Below are 19680 nucleotides of genomic sequence, written 5' to 3'. Positions count from 1 at the left end.
GTAAGGGCACGGCTATCTGCAGAAATCAAGACATTTTATTTGCATTAAAACAAACTGATACAGAAAATTAACTATGCAATGTTTTCTGTTTTTTTTTTTTTTTTTTTTTTTTTTTGTATCCCATTTCTATATGTGAGCCTGGACAACAAAACCAATCTTAAGTAGCTTGGGTATATTTGTTGCAATAGCCAAAAATACAATGTATGGGTCAAAATTATTGATTTTTCTTTTATGGCAAAAATCATTAGGATATTAAGATCATGTTCCATTAAGATATTTTCTTGTCAATTTCCTACCGTAAATATATCAAACGTAATTTTTAATTAGTAATATTCATTGCTAAGATCTTCCTTAAGACAACTTTAAAGGTGATTTTCTCACTATTTAGATTTTTTTCCACCCTCAGATTTTAGATTTTAAATCTCGATTTAAAAAAATTGACTGGTTCTGTGGTCCAGGTTTACATATTCCATGTACATTCTATGTTACAAAGTTATAGATTCATTTCAAGCATCATTTATAGCTTGAATATGTTTGTTCACAATAAATCATTCTCTGCCACATAAGAAATAGCATTTTTTGTTCACTGTTGATGTTATTTTTGTACATATCTGTAGTAAATAAATACATAAAAAATGTTTTATTATATTTAAACATTCAAATCCTACAGAAATTGGTTAGGTGTTTAAATAACTGCTATATTATAGTTGGACATGCAGTATATCATTAACGGTTTTTATAGTTTACAGACATAATCTTATATTTTATTATTATTATGATATCTTTTTGTATTGCATTCTAAAAATACTGAGTTAAATGTTTAACCCAAGTTTCTAGGTAGTTTTATTTAACTCAACTAGTGTTTAAACATTACTTCAAATCCAAAAACAGGTTGTTAATTAAAAATCAGACATAATTATCTTGTAAAAGTCTTGTATATATCATATATATTAATAAAAGTTATTTTATTGAACATATTAATAAATCTTAATTTCCAACCTATTTAGGGTTCATTTTAAGCAAGAAATAGTCATTTTTTAAGAGTTAAAATAAACTACCCAGAAGGTTAGGTTAAGCATTTAACCCAACCGCTGAGTTTTGTCCATATTTTTTAACCCAGCATTAATTATCATAATGTATTAGAAAATATATCAGCAAAAGTCAAATAAAATCGATGCCACGTGTCTTACCTGCCAGCACACCACAGAGAAACATACAAAGAGTAATAAACACAGGTTGTATAATCCACATGATGCCTTCAGAAACTCACACAAATTCCTTTTTTATAATGATCTTTAAAGAGGGGACTTGATCAGCCCTTTGATAAAAATATTAAAGCACAACCACGGAAATGCTCAGTGATTATCTAGAGTCAGTGGAAAGTTGTGGTTGAACGTCACCAGTTTTAAATAAGGTAAAACACTGAAGATACAGCACTTGAAATATCCTGCTTTTGAAAGCAATTCTGAATGTTAGATTTCTACCAAAATAGTATTTGTAAATTAATTTTATTATTACAAATTTATAATAATAATCCAATTTATAATAATAAACCATGGCAAAGAAAACAGACAAATCTGTAATTTGTAATCATACAGTATATTTTAAGAGTAAACATCTCAGTTTGGCTGTAATTTCCAGATTTTCCATGATGTGCCAGTATTAGTAGTTTCTTTGTAATTTAAAAGGTCGATAAACCTAAAATCAAATTTTCTTGAACCAATGTTAGGTTTGTCATTAGCATGTGTGAACAACAGGAAGTATACAATCATGAAAAACAGACAGGTTGACTCGGATTCAGTCATATTAAAATGTATGACATATTTATCTTTTATTTTAATTACGTGCCCTCACAGTTATCATTACAGCTTTTCATAATCAAAAATGATGAACTACTTCACTAAATTTCTGTCTACAGATCAATCCCATAGTACATCCAATTATGGCAATCAGATGATTAAATGATCTCAAAGAATGCATGTAAAGACATTTTTAATTGATATAATACTTCAAAGAACAATTTCCATATTTTAAAAAGACCCACAGAACCTCACTTTACAGGTATCTGCTGTTTAAACCCTGCAAGCATGTTCTGTTCTCTCTTGCCATAGCGGAGGCCGAAGGAATTGAGATTGTAGTACGCAACATTCTGCCTCCTTTTTGTATAAGGCCTTTCTGGAGACCACCACCATGTGTTTCGCTGAGGACCTGCACCCATGGAGAAGTGCATTGACAGCTTAGGAGAAGGAGATCCAGCTGTGGGACGAATATCAGTTCCCCTGAGAAGCCTGAGTGATGTTTCTTCCGGAGTTTCATCTACAGATACGACAAAAAGTTGAGAGAGATAAAGCTTGTGAGAAAAAGGCCTACAAATGAAACTTGTGCAAAACAGACTATTGCTAGGCTATATCTTATAATGTCAGTTTTTAATCAACATTACATTCAGAATCTTAGATATCTACTTTTTTAAGTTATTGTCATTTGTTGCCTTTGGACTATATTGATACTGTCTTTGATAGAAGTTATTGCCAATTAACAAAAACAAAAAACATTGAACTTACCTTCTAAATAATACTGAAAATGCCCTGAAGGGTATGTGTTGCCATTCGTCACTGACAACATCAAAATGATGGTAAGTAGCATCATTTTTAATGCGTTTTGACCCATAGTTTCTGTAAGAAAGCAATGCAATTAGAAACCAATACACATGGTTATTTTATGAATCATACACTGTAAAAAGTTTTCACCATATTCAACTTAAAAACCTAAGTTTAGCAGCTGCCTTAAAATTTTAAGTGAAATCAACTTAAGTCATTTCAACTCACAAGTTAAATCAACTAATTTTTATTGTAATAAGTTAAAATGACTTGTATTTTTAAGCTGATTTAACTTAAAATTTTAAGGCAGCTGCTGAACTTAGGTTTTTAAGTTGAATATGGTGAAAACTTTTTACAGAGTAGGTTCTTTTTACAGAATTTATTTATGAGATCACACATTTTAATGACATTTGTGTCTTTTCATAGTTGATTCATAAGCTCAGACACACGCATATAGATACAAACAAACAAACACACACACACACACACACACACACACACACACACACATGTTGGGTTTACATGTTTTATGGGGACATTCCATAGGCGTAATGGTTTTCATACTGTACAAACCATATTTTCTATCACCCTACACCTACCCTATACCTAAACTTAGCCCTCACAGGAGATTGTGCACACTTTTACTTACTCAAAAAAACTCATTGTGCATGATTTATAAGCCTGTTTCCTCATGGGGACCTAAGAAATGTCCCCACAAGGTCAAAATTTACTGGTATTACTATCCTTGTGGGGAGGGGACATTTGGTCCCCATAATGTGATGAATACCAGGTGCACACACACACACACACACACACACACACACACACACACACACACACACACACACACACACACACACACACACTTCAAAGAGAATTTAAGTTAACAAAAGCATCAGAAATCAGCCGTTCACATCTGCTCCTATGCTATGCTGTTCATAGATGTAAAAAATGAAATACAAAAATATAAAATATAATACATTTGTAATATAATTAAAAAAATATATATTAAATAATTTTAAAAAAGAAAAACTAATTTACATTTTTATTATTTTTATTAAAAAATACATTTTTGAAAAATAAGAAAATAAAATATAGAATATTAAAAATGTCAAACTTTGTAACCAAAAAGCTCTATCTATCTATCTATCTATCTATCTATCTATCTATCTATCTATCTATCTATCTATCTATCTATCTATCTATCTATCTATGAAACAACAACAATAATATAACGACATTAAATGTAAATAAGAGCAATTGAAAGACTGCAGAAATTGTCAGGATCTAAATGTACATTTATCTATTGCATGAAAAAAAAATGTAAAAAAAAAAAAACTATAAAATGGACCAAGATCATATTCAAACCCTTTTGGTTTTTACCTGCCTAACCAAAACACCTATAAAAATAAAACAGAAATAAAACACATACTATGATTAAAGAAAGAAAGAAGAAGAAAAAAAGATCTGTCAAATGCATAAATGTAAATATGTTATTCAATCCCTCCAAACCCTAATTAAAATCACATATTTAGTGCATATTTATAACACTTGTGCACTTGAACATGCTAATGGGAGTAAATGGCTTACCTTTACACTTGCAGGTATGAAGGTTGTGTTCGGTTCATGCAATCCACAGACAGAATTTATCTTTCGCATACAACAATATCACCTGCGTCATAGGCTCCTCGGTGGGTCGCAGACCTCCACAACCCTCCCCTCTTTCCCTCTGATCTTGTCTTTTTGCCCCAGGGTGGGTCCACCACCCATCCATTTCACCGGAACATTCCGGAACCACAAAGCCTTTATATATTTGAACTCAATATCATTTTCTATTTGAGGGTACATTGAAGTTGAAGGGAGCGGACAGATGAAATAGAAATTAGATGATTGGAAAAGCACTGCTCTAATTCATAACTTGAAGTGTTGTGAGCACATAAACTAGCTTTTAAAGATCACTGGACATTTCATTTTTGCTTGTGTTCATCTCTAATCTGAAAAAAAAAAGATAAATAAATAACCACACCAAAAATTTTGTTATGGTGAGTTTATTCAACATATTATAAAGGTTAACTAAAAATGCTAAAATATATTAAAAAATAACAAACCATACACAACTATCCATCATATACCACATATACATACAAAAGAATAATAAAAATTCAATAGTTCACTGCAGAAGCACCTCTAGATTCTCCAGCATCTGCTCTTACACCATGGAGGAACTACTTCCCGATAACTTGTTTAAAATCTGCAAGAGAGGGAATAGAAACATCAGAGAAGGTTTAGCCTCACCCTGGGTGTTTAATTGCACAGGTTGCACTTTAAAATTTAATTGGTAGCTAGATTTATAGATTTATTTTTCTCCCATACCGTAGTTAAAAAGGGAATGTTTGAGGCTGCTGCGAGAAATCCAAAAGCCATTGGAAAGAATGACCTGCAAACAATACAGAAATGTGTTTTTAGCTTGTTTATGAGAGGAACGATCTAAGAACAATGCCAGTTCAAGCTGAGAAAGAGCATGTATTTGGGGTAATGAATAGTAAAATAAAGGCTCCGCAGTTAGTTTGATGCAGGAACATCTTGGAGGCTTCTGCCTTGCACACCAGGACAGGATATGATTCAACTATTTACTTACTTAAATAGAAGCACAAATCCATAGGTCTCCACTAGCATGCCAATACGAGGCCATCTTAGTAGAACTAAAGCCACGCCTCCTAGAAAGAAGGCGGAGCTTCTGAGCTTCTGTCTCTGGAAGAAGAAGTGGGCCGTCCTCTTTAAGCCAATGATAAAGGCCAGACCAGACAGAAACAGAATCTGATACAGGAGAAGAAAAAAAGTTATATACAATAAATATGCAATATATGCTTATATACACTAACATTCAAAATATTTTGTGATGTTTGTGGGGTAAAAAACATCTGGTTCATTATCCGCTATAGGGAAATAATGAGGATAACAATGTGCAGTAAATGGTAAAACTGTTTGCACTACAAACCAGTGTGTTCATAATTAAGATAATACATTAAAATTATATGGTAAGACACACCATTTTGCAATATCAAGCAGCAAAACAAGCCATATTGTACAGCTAAAAATGGCTGGACGCAGATGCGATTGGAAGCCAGAACCATAAAATTTACTAATTGCTAATCTTATGGCAAAAATAAGGTGGGTAATATTGTGAAATATTATTACAATTTAAAACACTTTTTCTACTTTAATATGTTTTTCAAAATTCAATTTATTCTTGTGATGGCAAATATGAATTTTTAGCAGCCATTACTCCAGTCTTCAGTGTCACAAGATCCCTGAAAAATATTTGAATTTGCTAATTTGCTGCTCAAGAAGCATTGCTTTTTTTCATCAGTGTTAAAAATAGTTCTGCTGCTTAATATTTTGAGGAAACTTTTTTTCATTATTATTATTTGATGAAAGTAACAGTTAAAAATAACAGCATTTATTGGTAACAATGTAAATAAATGTCTTTACTGTCACTTTTGATCAATTTGATGCATTCTCAAAGAATAAGGAATAATTGATAGAAAATAATGCACATCGGAGGTGGTGATGTGTGATGGGTACATTATTTTCTATTATACTACAGGGCGTTGAATGATTGGCTGACGAACGTTCTAAGCAATGTGCATTGTTTTCAGGGAAACACACAGCGAACGTAGTTCCAGGCAGCTCTTGTCTTGACCACATTACATGTCTATATCACTTTGCCACACTATTTCAGTTATTTTAAAGGTCCTTACAGCCTAAAACAGCAAAATAACCAAAACCCACACTGGCCAAACAAACAAATACAGTAAACAATAGGATAAAAATGACAGATTATTTCCATGTTTTTGCCCCAAATTAAGTTCCCCTTCGGTAACGTCGAGCTGCGTCGTAACGCTTTGGGGAACGCCCCCAGCGTGACCACGCTCTGAACACGTGTGTAATCTCGTCCAATAGGAACGCGCGTATGACGTCACAGGCGGGGTGACGTCATACGCACATTCCTATTGGACTAGATTACACACGTGTTCAGAGCGTGGTCACCCTGGGGGCGTTCCCCAAAGCGTTACGACGCAGCGTCTCGTTCCCTCAAGGAACTAGGGTTACGAGAGTAACCCGAGGCGTTTTATTATGTACTAAAAGCACATACTCAATTTCTCCCACTCTCTCTCCCTTACAGACGCTCACATATACAGTTTGCACACACGTTAACATTCGCACTAATGTTGTTAGCACTGCTATGACAATTAACAACTTAAAAACGACATGACATTTCTCACAAGCGAGGTAACAACGAAGCAAATTAACTTAAAGTTTCACTATTAGTAGAGACGCTGCTGCCGATCACTTTTGAGAGAAGCACAGACTCACAGAGATAATTCACAAGCTTAATCTCTCTCTGCCTCTCCCTTTCCATCTGTCTGCCTGTCTGTCTAAACTTTATTATTAACTGCATTAGTTTGCTATCAATGGCTCAAGCATCATTACTAGGTCTGTACTGACACTTTGGATTTAGCAACGAAAAATTCTACTCACAAGGACAAAAACTGGACAGATGTCTTGAAATATATCATCTGGTGTGGTAACTGTAGTATAAGCGAAATAATTGACTTTGGGCCGAGGTGTAACAAGACTCATTATTTTCTAAGAATTCAACGGCCCAAAGTCAATTATTCCTTACATAATTCAGTGAACCAAAGTCAATTATTCCGCTTATGGTTACCACACCTCAAGACATCGATCAGATTATATATTTTAAGGAATTTGTCCATTTTTTGTACTTAAAACACTATTGTAAGTAGTAAGCATCTCATCCAACGCCTCCGTTGCTAATTCCAAAACGTCATTTTAGACCTAACGAGGCTTAAGCCATTAAAATACATAATAAAATGCAATTTTGTGGCAAAAACATGGAAATGATCGTTCTTACCCTATTGTTTACTATATTTATGATTTGGCCAGTGCCGTTGTGGTTATTTTGCTATTGTTGGCTGCACCTTTGAGATAACTAAAATCATTTGGCAAAGTGATACGATCGTGTAATGCGGTCAAGACCTGCCTGGAACTATGTTTGCTGTGTGTTTTCCCGAAAATAATTGCACACCTTAGAATGTCCGTCAGCCAATCAGATTCAAGCATTTAATGGTCCCGTAGTATAAAACTAAATAAAAAATTTTAATAAAAAAACAGTCCCAAATTTTGAATGGTAATGTATGGATTGTTTATCCAAAAATTAAATGGAACAATCCAACATCTAAAACCTGCCTACACTGGACGCGACAAAGCAACCGTTGCAAAGAATTTGAACTTTGTGTCAGTACGTCATAAATAGAACAAGGCATCCATTTACTGCCGGGGCTTTGTCGTGCCATGTCACGCCACATCCAGAAAAGGCAAAAATGGCTGCGCTACCTCTTGCTATTTTTACCGCAACACAACTCTGAAAATAAAATATTGATACGATCTCACATTGTGCAGCTTTTGGTTGTACTTTTCAGTCAAAGGGCAACAAGAGAAGCAATGTAAGTCTTCACTGCTTTTCCTAGCAATAAGAAGAGAAGCAAACAATGGGAAGATGCTTGTGGAAAAATAAAACTTCCAAAGACCAGCGTCTTTGTTCTTTCCACTTTAGCCCTGATGCCTTTGAGGCTTTTTAGTAGACCACAGATACCGAAAGAGCTTACAAATGGCAGAGACAAGAAACGCTGGATCCTGGCAGGATGTAAACATGTCAATGCTTGTCATGACGCTGCAGACACTGAAGGAGTTTCTTAGCGCAGATTTCACTCGATATCCAGAGCGTTTAGACTCCTTGTAAGAAAAATAAGATTGTACGGCATTTGGTTTAAGCTTACGCTTAACATCCATTGCCACCTGTAAGCTCTTTCAGTAGCTGTGGTCATCGTATCAGTATTTTATTTTCAGAGTTCTGTATTCTGAAGTGTGTTGCAGTAAAAATAACAACAGGTATAAGCAGTAGCTCACTAAATGCAACCATTTCACATCATAATGGCGCATCCCATAGTCTGACATATGTATAAAACCATTTGGACTTTTTAAATAACATAATCCTTCATAGGTTTTATACTGCATGTTTTAGTAAGAAACATCATTTACGTTATATTAAGCCATACATGGCATAATACCCAGGGTTCCCTTTAAGAAACCTTTCCTACACACCAAAGATCTATCATAATTTCTTGCGTCATGTCTAAACAGCTCATTACAGTACTTACGTTTCCAAATGCCAGCAGGACCGAGTCAAAGTACAGCAGTATTCCAAACAGCACAAAGAACACGCCAAATCCTGACAGACCAACACCAATTTCTAGAATCCAGTCAGAATAGATTGGTTATAACTGTATTCTTGGTTAGTCAATAAAACATATTTCAGTGGTCAAATTTAAAAAGGTGAACACTGTGTGGAAATCTTCTAGCCATTGCAAACAAAAACACGTCTAAAATACAAGCCATGATCAATGTGCTGATTTACATTGTTTTAATTTAATAGAACACTATTTATATTAAGAGTGAAAATGAAAATAGCAGTGTCTCTAAGCTGAGATTTAACTGTACAGAACCGTAACTTGTCCTTAATTCTTATTCAGTGAAAGAAAGACACTCACTCTGAAACTCTGTGATTGTGATCATGGTTTCCCCTCTGTTGTCTTTCTTGGCTCAGATCTCCCGGTTTTTGTTCCTCGGTTTTTACCGGTTTGTGTCTTTCACACAAATGCTTGACTTTTGAACCCTACCGTAGGGTAATCATTAACCGAACCTATTAGTCTGATGAGAGAACGTTCTGCCTGATGTTCGCTTTATCTCACCTACGCTGTATCACAGTCTATTCACTCATCCAAAGAAGCATGTGTCTGCTCACCCTCTGCCCTCATTTCTTTCCTCACATCCCACTAATGACTTCATCTCTAATATGACAGCTTGCCACATGCACCCTAAGCAACACCCTTTCATAACTTGCTGATATCCCTTCCCCTTTAATCAATTGTAATTTAATGCAATGTACTTTTATTAGCATGCCAAATAATTGTATATTTATAAGAGCTGTATACAATAATAGAGCTATAAAAGTCAGTTGATCAAGAGTGGCCTTCTATAAAAGTATGTTCCTTCAACAGAATTTATAAAAAGTAAAGGTATACACTACCAGTCAAAAGTTTTTGAACAGTAATATTTTAAATGTTTTTACAGAAGTGTCTTCTGCTCATCAAGCCTGCATTTATTTGATCAAAAGTACAGCAAAAATAGTAAAATATATTTACTATTTAAAATAATTGTTTTCTATTTGAATATATTTTAAATGTGATTTATTTAAAATACTAAAAATATTTCATCATTTCACTGTTTTTGCTGTACTTTGGATCAAACAAATGCAGGCTTGGTGAGCAGAAGAGACTTCTTTAAAAAACATTAAACATCTAACTGTTCAAAAACTTTTGACTGGTAGTGTAATTGCATCTTTTTTCCTTGCAATTGCAAGTTTATATCTCACAATTCAGACTTTATTATCAGAATTGTGAGTTTCTATTTTGCAATTGTAAGTTATAAACTCATAACTGCAACTTAGCGAGTTACAAATTTGTAATTGCAATTTTATAACATATATCTCACAATTCTGACTTCTTTACTATGGAAGCAGATTAGTCTCATTAATAATTCACGTACAATACACGATGCACACATGCGTGTCCCAATTCACGTGCACGAAAAAAATATATATATTCACAAAAAAAATTCACGTGCAAAAAATAAGAATATAAATTCATAAAATACGTTTCACAAGTTGCAAAACACAATTCACAGATTTACAACTGTGTACAACAATTTTGAATGTTTAAAAATCACGAGTGTATCACGGACTGTGAGTGTGTGAATAGCTTTTTTTACGTGTGTATTTTTTAGACTTGCGTGTGTGTTTTTGAGACTCTCCTGGCAGCGAACTCCTCCCATGCGGAGGAAGAGGTCTCTGCAGAGCAAACGTGGGCGTTTCTGAATTTTGTGGGTGTTTTCAAACTGCTGGGTGTTTCTAAATCATGATATCGAAATGATTCCCTTTACCTAACCCCACCCCTAAACCTACCGTCACTATGACGTCAGCCAATCAGGTACCATGGTCTAAAAACGCCCCGATCTAGTAACTCCCATTACTTTCCTGCAGAGACCTATACTTGCCCATGCGGGTCACTCGTACACTTTAGTCAATCAGATTTGAGCCTGTCGATCGACCAATCATAACCCGCTGTGGGCGTGCCTATCTTACGTTACGTCATCAGCGCGAGTCCAGTTCCAGAATTCAGATACGATTCAGCTGTTGATCCTCTCATTTTGTTTTATACTGCATGCTTACTTAAAAATCGGTCGTTTAGACACACTCGTTAACGTGACCAGTGTAAGCCAGCTGCTGCTCAGAGTGTATTATGTTTTAATATTTATCGATTGTTATGTTTATTTAATAAAGAATCATTTGCGTGGATACTGTACCATACCGCATAAAGATATTAAAATTATAAACTTAATGTAAAGCATAAAATACGTTTTTTACAGATGGGACATGTAAATAAATAGAAAATGAAAATTATCTATTTGGATATGTTTCAAGTAGTCTCTTGTGGTTTTGTTTTTTTTGATTGAAAACAGGAAAGAGCTGTCAGAGCCAAACTTGTCTTGTGTCTCAAATCCTACGATGGCACGCATTCAGCTGATGACGATTTAATAACACACATTGTAAACCATGTACATTTCATTTAAGTTTGTTTACGCTGCAGCCTGCAGATATTATTTATTTCAGAATTGTGATGCTTATGATGTACAAGTAGCTGCTCCTATTTCAACCTCTGCCACAAATTATGAGGTGATGTGAATCTAGAAGTTTCATTTGGAACTGTAACTCTTTCAAAACAGTCATGCTGCAACCCATCCATTTTAACAGTTTCAACTGATTTAACTCATGCATTATTACTACATTTCTTTTAGAATGGTACCCTATGACTTTGTATTTGTTAAGGCATAAAGCTTTGTTATGCATTGTTAAATGTTCTGGTTGTATGTCAGAATTAAAACATTAAAAACAAGTCGGAACTTGAATGAAGTTTACTGAATAATCTTTGATGCATTCCTTTATGTGATCAGTCTGTCTGACTGACCAGCAAATTCCAGAACTGTTAATACTAAAGCAAATACAATTGCTGCTAACCAACATCATCTTGTGTATTGTAATCTCAAAGATATTTACATCACTGCTCAACATAAAATTATGTATCACAATAATATAATATTTTAAAAAGTACATGAATGTTAATTACATTAAAAAAATAATGCATAAAGGTAAAGTACATAAAAAGAGATAAAGATTAATGTGAATGAAGAGGTCTGTAACTGTCATCCAGATGTTGTTCCAAAGTGTTAAATCCTGAAAAATGCAAGGAAAATGATTAGTGTGTTTTAATTAAACACTGCATCCAGTTGCACAAATGGTTAGTACAAACACACCGTTATTCATACACTGAGTTCTCGTGAGGTATATTCATCATTACATAAAGCTATAATAATAAAGGCAGGGTCAGTGCTGAGTGGGAGCTAGACTGGGCAGAGGACACCCAGCGTTGTTAAACAAAAACATGGCAATGAACAGAATTCTTTCTTCATTTTGGCCAATAAACAGGACATTGTGGCTAACACAAGACAGCATCTTTGGCAACACTATCTGTTTTCATAGCAGCCGCTGGCTTAAACTGGTCACGTTAACGAGTGTGTCTAAACGACCGATTTTACCTTTAGTTTTTAAGCAATCAAAATAAAACAATACACCTTTACTAGGCTAGTTACAAAAGAGACGATCAACAGCTGAATCGTATCTGAATTCTGGAACTGGACTCGCGCTGATGACGTAACGTAAGATAGGCACGCCCACAGCGGGCTATGAATGGTCGATCGACAGGCTCAAATCTGATTGGCTAAAGTGTACGAGTGACCCGCGTGGGAGGAGTTCGCTGCCAGGAGAGTCTCAAAAACACACACAAGTCTAAAAAATACACACGTAAAAAAGCTATTCACACACTCACAGTCTGTGATACACTCGTGATTTTTAAACATTCAAAATTGTTGTACACAGTTGTAAATCTGTGAATTGTGTTTTGCAATTTGTGAAACGTATTTTATGAATTTATATTCTTATTTTTTGCACGTGAATTTTTTTGTGAATATATATATTTTTTTCGTGCACGTGAATTGGGACATGCATGTGTGCATCGTGTATTGTGCGTGAATTATTAATGAGACTAATCTGCTTCCATACTTTACCCTCAGAATTCTGAGTTAACATTTTGCAAATCTCAAAATTCTGAATATAAATCTTATAGTTATGTTTCTTTCTTTTTCTCGCTCTCATAATTTCAAATTTGGATCTTACAATTTGGACTTTTTTACCCTCACAATTCTTTTTTTTTTTTTTTTTTTTTTTTTTTTTGATTCTGGCACAAAATAAAAGTTAAAAAACGTGTGACTTTTTATCTCACAATTCAGATTTTATGTCCTATTTGTATTCTTCTTCTCAGAATTGTGAGTTGTAAACTCAAAAAATGAGGTATAAACTCAATATTCTGAGTTAATGTCTTTCAAAGGTATAAGTTTATATCTTGCAATTGAGATTTTATGGTCCTATGGTGAAAACATGCTAAAAACACCATTCAGAAGTCAGACATTTTATTAATAATCTCTGTGACCCATGACGATGGGGGCAAAAGTACCATTTTTCAGAAAATTAATTGTTCAAACTGAAATTGTTTAGAATTTTTTTTAAATTGGCAGTGTCAATCCTTTTTATAAAACATTTTTTCAACAGTATGAACATAAAAAATATATTATTTTAAATTACCATAATATAAACTCTCAATATAATGTAACAGTTGTCATGTTTCCATCCAGTAATTTTCTTACTGTACTGGAAAACTGCTTTCCGACCTAACCACAGGAAACGATGAGGAAATAACATGATATTTGGCAGCTCCGTCAAGGGCTGCGTACTAAACATGCTGTTATAGCTTGGAATGCAAATGTAGACAGGGCTCTGAGAAAAATGGTTTGTTACTCTCCCCACCGTTTTTTTTTTTTTTTTTGTGAAAGTGGGCGCAGCCATTTGTAAATTTTACGGGTCAGGCTTCTGGTCTCATTTATGTCCAGCTATTTTTAGCTGTTCAAAACAGCTAGTTTTTATGCTTGATATTGCAAAATAGTGTGTCTCATCATATTATTTTAATATTTTATCTTAATTATGAACACTCTGGTTTGTAGTGCAAACAGTTTTACCGTTTACTGCACGTTGTTATTCTTCTCATTATTTCCCTATAAGTGTACATTTTTATTTGATGAATAGTCTTTTAAAAAGCATACAAAGTAGCCTACAGTCTGGTTTTTGACTCAGCATTAGCTATCCCACATGTGCAAAACATCAAAAGCTCAAATGCGGTTAGTGCTAAAAAATATCTCCTTAAATTCACACATGTACCTCTTTCTTCCTCTTCGTTCCTCATTCACTTGTGACAAGTGTTACATAGACTAAAAACAGGCCTGCCATTACTCACTTATTTTTATTTTTTTTTAAACCTCAACAACTCATTCCTCTCCTGGTATCTATTTAAACAATCTCCAACAAGCTCTTTATTTTCCATTACACAAATACCTTCCTCAGCCTGTCCACATTCACACTATGCTGTGTTTAACAAATGCACAAAGTGAGCTGTCGATATAGACATCCAACTGTTTTTCACAACAAGTCCTAATACTGTCAGTTAGAGTATGTTCCATTCTGCTGACACATTTTCTTGGCTTTCACTTGGCGCTTCTGTTGCTCGTGTCAAAATACACTGAATTTATAGTTGCTTTCCAGTAAAGTCTCACCCTCAAAATGAAACACAAATGTAAACTAAATTAAGCAAATATTCAAGCGTGATAGTTTTTTACAATGTTACAAATGGCCTGGGAACATGTATATGTGGTTAGGATTTCTGTAAAAAACCGTGTTGGAATGTTGATCTGACTGAGTTTTGTCAACACTATCTGTGCAATTGCAGCTTGTTCCATTCCCAACTGCCAAAACAAGATTAAGGCTTCAAATACTTTAGTAACAAATAGGCTTAATAAATTTGTTTTGCTGTAATCTGTTTAGTTTACCTAACAAGTCCCTGAAAAGAGCTTCTGTTGTAACTTGGATATTTGCAATGACAAGTGAATGAAACCTTGTCTTAGGAGTAAAGTGTTTCATGTTTAGAGGCTGTTCTCTGTTTAAAGAAGTTGTTCAGTTCCAGAACAAAAAATTACAGATAATTTACTCACCTCCTTGTCATCCAAGATGTTCATGTTTTTCTTTCTTCCGTCTTAAAGAAATTGTTTTTTGACGAAAACATTTCAGGATTTCTCTCCATATAGTGGACTTCTATGGTGCCCCCGAGTTTGAACTTCCAAAATGCAGTTTAAATGCAGCTTCAAAGGGCTCTAAACAATCCCAGCCGAGGAAGAAGGGTCATTTTCTAAAAAAATTAGACACTCATTTGAGATTAAAAAGAATATAATTTTTTTTTTTTTTTTTTAGAAAATAACGGATTGTTTTGTTAGATAAGACCTTATTTTCTTGGCTAGGATTGTTTAGAGCCCTTTGAAGCTGCATTTAAACTGCATTTTGGAAGTTCAAACTCAGGGGCACCATAGAAGTCCACTATTTGGAGAGAAATCCTGAAATGTTTTCCTCAAAAAACAATAACTTTACTACTGAAGAAAGAAAGACACGAATCCTATAAGGTTGAAAAAGTACCACATTAATAACGCATTGTTCATCATTTAAATTAGGCAGCTTCTTGCCTACTTTCACCTGAACACAGTGTCAGAATACAATTATGGAATCCACAAAGTGATATGAACAAATGAAGAGTTTTAATTACAAAAGAAGGTTTTAAATACATTCACTTTATTGCATGAGGGTACTTCTATAGCAAGCACATTAAGTATTATCTTGTTTGATTTGCATAGCTCAAGCAGTCTCGTTTTTTTCCTTAAAATAGCATTAGTTATGGTAAATATGAAGACATACAGTGTTTCAATTTAAAAATATTTACACAGACCAATGTGCTTCTTTTGAATTACTGTAGTTAATCCCACTTTATATGCTACATATTTTTATCAAATATTCGACATCTCTGCTTTGACTGTCCACCTGCGACTTTTTAGACCATTTCGTCCAATTACGTACAAAACAACACCTAAAAATGACTTTTAAACAAGGCCTTCAAAAGGATGCTGTAAAGTTTCGGTCAATAAATTAAAAATATATCAGCCTCGATCAGTATCTCCATAATATAGCAGATCAAAACTCTCTTTAATCAGTTTACAAATGTAACCAATCGAACCGCATTTTATACATAGAAAAATATGCGACGCATTGATCTTGTTTTTCTCTTTCTGAAAAATGATAAAAAATAGATCTCTGTCTTCGCCTTCAGGGCTGTTTTTGCAAAAAAGTGATGATGGGTAATTTGCGTCTCTGAAACGTTATTCTCTGGGAATTTCTCTTGACGGGAGATCATACACAAGGCCAGTGTTAGACCAAAAACAGACTAATTTCACACATAAAAAAAAACAAAACAAGCAAAAAGCACAGTATGGCCTAACAACTTGCATGGCATTTTAGAGGTTTGAATACGGGGAAAGATCACCTCGAAGTACAAAACAAGAGATTTATATGGTTTGGCAAATTGTTCTTTACTTTACGATACATTATAATCAAGCTGCTTGATTACAGAGGTAATTACCAGTGATAGAAAAATAATCCAAAATATTGTTCCATTTAATTCCATGTCAATCTATATTTACACAAAAACTGTGCCACAGCAAAAAAAAAATAACCAGCCAAATGAATCTCCAAATGGCACAACGATCCACAAATAAGGGCTTTGATATTCTGTCGGGGCAACAGGTTACATAATTTAACGTCAGTATATACAGGCTGTAATGCAAGTTGCTGGCCTCGCATGAACGCGTTGTTTCAACAAGCAGACTTACAACTCTAAGGACACTTCCAATGTTTCGGCGTTTTCTTCTTATTAATCTACCACACACACGCTCACAAGTATTTAGGTACCATTATTTGGTAACTACTGTCCTAGCAGTAAAAGCACTATGATGAGTCCACATGGCTTTGATGCAAAGATTAGAGTAATAGTCATATCAATATATATATGCTTTCTTTATAGATACACACGGTACTTAAAGGCCTGACAATGGTTTGAGAGACTGCAATGTTGACGGGAGCCCTATGGTGAAACCGGCGGGAAAACAGGAGGCCAGGAGGAGTCACAGTGAGTCTGGCCTTTAAGTTGATGGAGGGGAAGTGCCCAATACCAAGTCTTCTTGCATCAACAACATCCTCTGGATCAAGACAACAGCGGATTCATCAACAGTCCACGATTGTTCCAAGTTCCAACTGAGTAGCGTCCATAAATCCTCAGGGGTCGATTGTGGCTAGTCTTCTGAACACGGATAATTATCATACCAGCAGTTCCAAATCTCTCATCTAATGACTTGCAGATAAACTGAGCTTTGACAACTTTGCTGTAGTCCCTGGTTTTTAAAACTTCCTCAAGCATGGCTATTTTCCTCTGGTCGCATCTCGAGCTCCGTCACGCTCTTTCCTGTCACGAACGTGCTTGTGTCTGCAGAATCCGCCCTGAGCAGCTGTAGTATGAATCTGCTGTATGTACTCCAGTCAGCAATGTGACCAAGAGTAGATATGAATCTGTAAACATCGTCCACATCCTGGCTAGTTTGTAGCTTTTGTAATATGACTGCCATCCTTCGAAACCAAAAACCAAAACAGTTGATTAATTGAATTGCGCAGTTCTGCCACGGGTTACGCGCTCCGAACGAGGACCAGCAAGGAGATGTGGAGGCAGATAACCTCGCTTGTGAACAGCCCTCCGCAGATGTCCAAACATTCGGAAATATTTTTCTGCATGGTGCTAAGTAATCGAAAGAAATACAATGTTTGGCGGAGGAAAAACATATGTTCTTGGTGTTCGGTGTTTTTTTTTCCATCTTTTCTTTGTCTGCTGGACACTCAGAAAGGCTCGCCGTCAAATTTGACAGCTGCAAGAGCTTGAGCTGGAAAAATGAGAGAAGAAGACAGAGAATAAATGTATTATCAAAGACTTCTGTATCTTACAGATGAGTCCAAAACTCACTTTTTGCAAGAATGTGAATGCATCTAGAAATAGTTAAGGGCTAGTTCTCTCAAAAAATAACATTCTGTCACCATTTACTCGTCAATTACTTTCTTATGTGGAACACAAAAAACATTTTGAACTCTTTTTGTCCATACAAAGCCAATAAAGGAGTCTGAAACAACATTGGATCTCATTGATAGTCATTGTATTGAAAATTTAGTGTTACACAGAAGAAAGTCATAAAGAATGTTAACAGGGTTAGCAAATTATGCCAAATTTATATTTTTGGGTTAAAAAAACATGATTTATCAGACCGCAATTGATAATGGAACAATTCTATTGTTATGTGGACAATTTTTCTGTCACGGTGAAGCAACACTTTAAAAAAAAATATTGTGCTGGAAGGTCCACATCAGTTTGGGTTTGGCAAAACAGTGTATTGTGAATACAAATCATTCACAATTTCTAGCCGCTTAAATATTTTAAAACTTGGAATAACTAGAAAAATGTATATTTATTAATAAAAATGCCTATGAAGTTATATGATTTAATTAATTAGAGTGTGAATTAAAATAAGAAATATCTTACTGTTTAGTAGTTTTGTTTTAAATCAACTTGAAACCCTTGGTTGCGCAATACAGAGTTACATTAAACACATCATTTGTGACTGGGCCTATATAGTTAAAGGGATAGCTCACCCAAAAATCTCTGAAAATTCTGTTATTAATTAATCATCCTCATGTCATTCCAAACCTGAATAATAATACCTGGTTAAATGGCACACTTATTAGCCATGTGAGACTTTTTAGCTTTAAATGCGTTGCGCTTTTGAAATGCGAATGGTTAAACATTCACATCTGTTCACATACTTGTGTCAAGTATTCTGACCCAACAGTTCATAAGGTGAACAAACAATTATCACCAAAAAATGGCTGCATCTGGTTTCTATGTGATTGTAGAAGTTGATAATGGTCTTTAATGAACTGTTAATGGACCAGAAGACAAATTTGGTGTTAAGTCCCTTGGGATGTGATCAACGTAGCCACTTCAAAACCAGCATCGCCTTTTCGTTCATTCACATGGTTTTCATCATGGCTGACTATTATTTTTTCATGGGCTGATTGCAGCTGTTAAGTTTACTGTGAGTCTTGTTTACTCTTTGTGTGTCAAGATTTGATCTTTGGAAATGATGCTAATAACACAGAGTGAAAACCAGTTAACACAACTGTAAGAGCTGTTTGTGGAATATCCACAAGGCCTATACAGTGGTGGGGAAAATAATTTTTTGATCCCCTGCTGATTTTGTATGTTTCCCCGCTGACAAAGAAATGATCAGTCTATAATTTTAATGGCATGTTAATTAACAGTGAGAATAACAAAAAAAATCCAGAAAAACACATTTTTAAAAGGAGTTACAAATTGATCTGCATGTTAATGAGTGAAATAAGTATTTGATCCCCTATCGATCAGCAAGATTGGTGTCTTTTATACAGGTAACGAGCGGAGATTAGGAGTTCTCTCTTAAAGGGAGTGCTCCTAATCTCAGCTTGTTACCTGTATAAAAGACACCCGTCCACAGAAACAATCAATCAGATTCCAAACTCTCCACCATGGTCAAGACCAAAGAGCTGTCCAAGGATGTCAGGGACAGGACTGTAGACCTACATGAGGCTGAAATTGGCTACAAGACCATTGCCAAGCAGCTTGGCAATTGATTATTTGCAAATAAAAGAAACACTAAATAACGGTCAACTCTATTTCGGTCTGGGGCTCCATGCAAGATCTCACCTTGTGGAGTTTCAATGATCATGAAAACGGTGTGGAATCAGTCCAGAACTACATGGGAGGAT

General features: G+C 34.9%; 3 protein-coding genes across 12 annotated transcripts in view; all 3 read right to left on the bottom strand.

Annotated features, from left to right (window-relative positions):
- Window positions 1–1580: 1580 nt before the first annotated feature.
- On the bottom strand, window positions 1581–4271 carry kiss1 (KiSS-1 metastasis suppressor). Its single transcript, XM_073826262.1, has 3 exons — window positions 4188–4271; window positions 2562–2672; window positions 1581–2316 (listed from the first exon to the last, which is right to left on the bottom strand). Exons 2-3 carry the CDS (start codon window positions 2665–2667, stop codon window positions 2051–2053), a joined length of 372 nt encoding a protein of 123 aa, XP_073682363.1. The 5' UTR covers window positions 2668–2672; window positions 4188–4271; the 3' UTR covers window positions 1581–2050.
- A 358-nt stretch (window positions 4272–4629) lies between these two features.
- On the bottom strand, window positions 4630–9471 carry golt1a (golgi transport 1A). The gene is made up of 5 exons (XM_073826293.1): window positions 9230–9471; window positions 8840–8931; window positions 5236–5414; window positions 4971–5034; window positions 4630–4848 (listed from the first exon to the last, which is right to left on the bottom strand). The coding sequence occupies exons 1-5, from the start codon at window positions 9252–9254 to the stop codon at window positions 4807–4809; spliced, it is 402 nt and encodes a 133-aa protein (XP_073682394.1). The 5' UTR covers window positions 9255–9471; the 3' UTR covers window positions 4630–4806.
- A 6055-nt stretch (window positions 9472–15526) lies between these two features.
- LOC141293364 (pleckstrin homology domain-containing family A member 6-like) overlaps window positions 15527–19680 on the bottom strand; it is a 121712-nt gene continuing 117558 nt past the window's right edge. For all 10 annotated transcript variants that reach the window (XM_073825393.1, XM_073825390.1, XM_073825388.1 and 7 more), the window contains one exon: window positions 15527–17768. Coding sequence is in view for 1 of the 10 variants with exons in the window: in XM_073825390.1 (XP_073681491.1) it covers window positions 17725–17768 (44 nt within the window). In the remaining 9 variants the exon portion in view is untranslated. The remainder of the gene's footprint in view (window positions 17769–19680) is intronic.

This window comes from Garra rufa, chromosome 20 (genome assembly GCF_049309525.1).
Source record: "Garra rufa chromosome 20, GarRuf1.0, whole genome shotgun sequence".
Classification (NCBI taxonomy): Eukaryota; Metazoa; Chordata; class Actinopteri; order Cypriniformes; family Cyprinidae; genus Garra; species Garra rufa.
The sequence above is the reverse complement of the archived record's forward strand: the minus strand, read 5'-3'. Positions and strand labels throughout refer to the sequence as shown.

Bases quoted from the DNA above. Each gene is read 5' to 3' on its own strand.
- kiss1 (XM_073826262.1), bottom strand. From the start codon at position 2,667: ATGGGTCAAAACGCATTAAAAATGATGCTACTTACCATCATTTTGATG. The intron at 2,317-2,561 runs GTAAGTTCAATG...TCGTATCTGTAG, and splicing joins TTTTCAGTATTATTTAGAAG to ATGAAACTCCGGAAGAAACA.
- golt1a (XM_073826293.1), bottom strand. From the start codon at position 9,254: ATGATCACAATCACAGAGTTTCAGA. The intron at 5,415-8,839 runs GTAAGTACTGTA...CTCCTGTATCAG, and splicing joins TCCTGCTGGCATTTGGAAAC to ATTCTGTTTCTGTCTGGTCT. The intron at 5,035-5,235 runs GTAAGTAAATAG...TATTGTTTGCAG, and splicing joins GGATTTGTGCTTCTATTTAA to GTCATTCTTTCCAATGGCTT.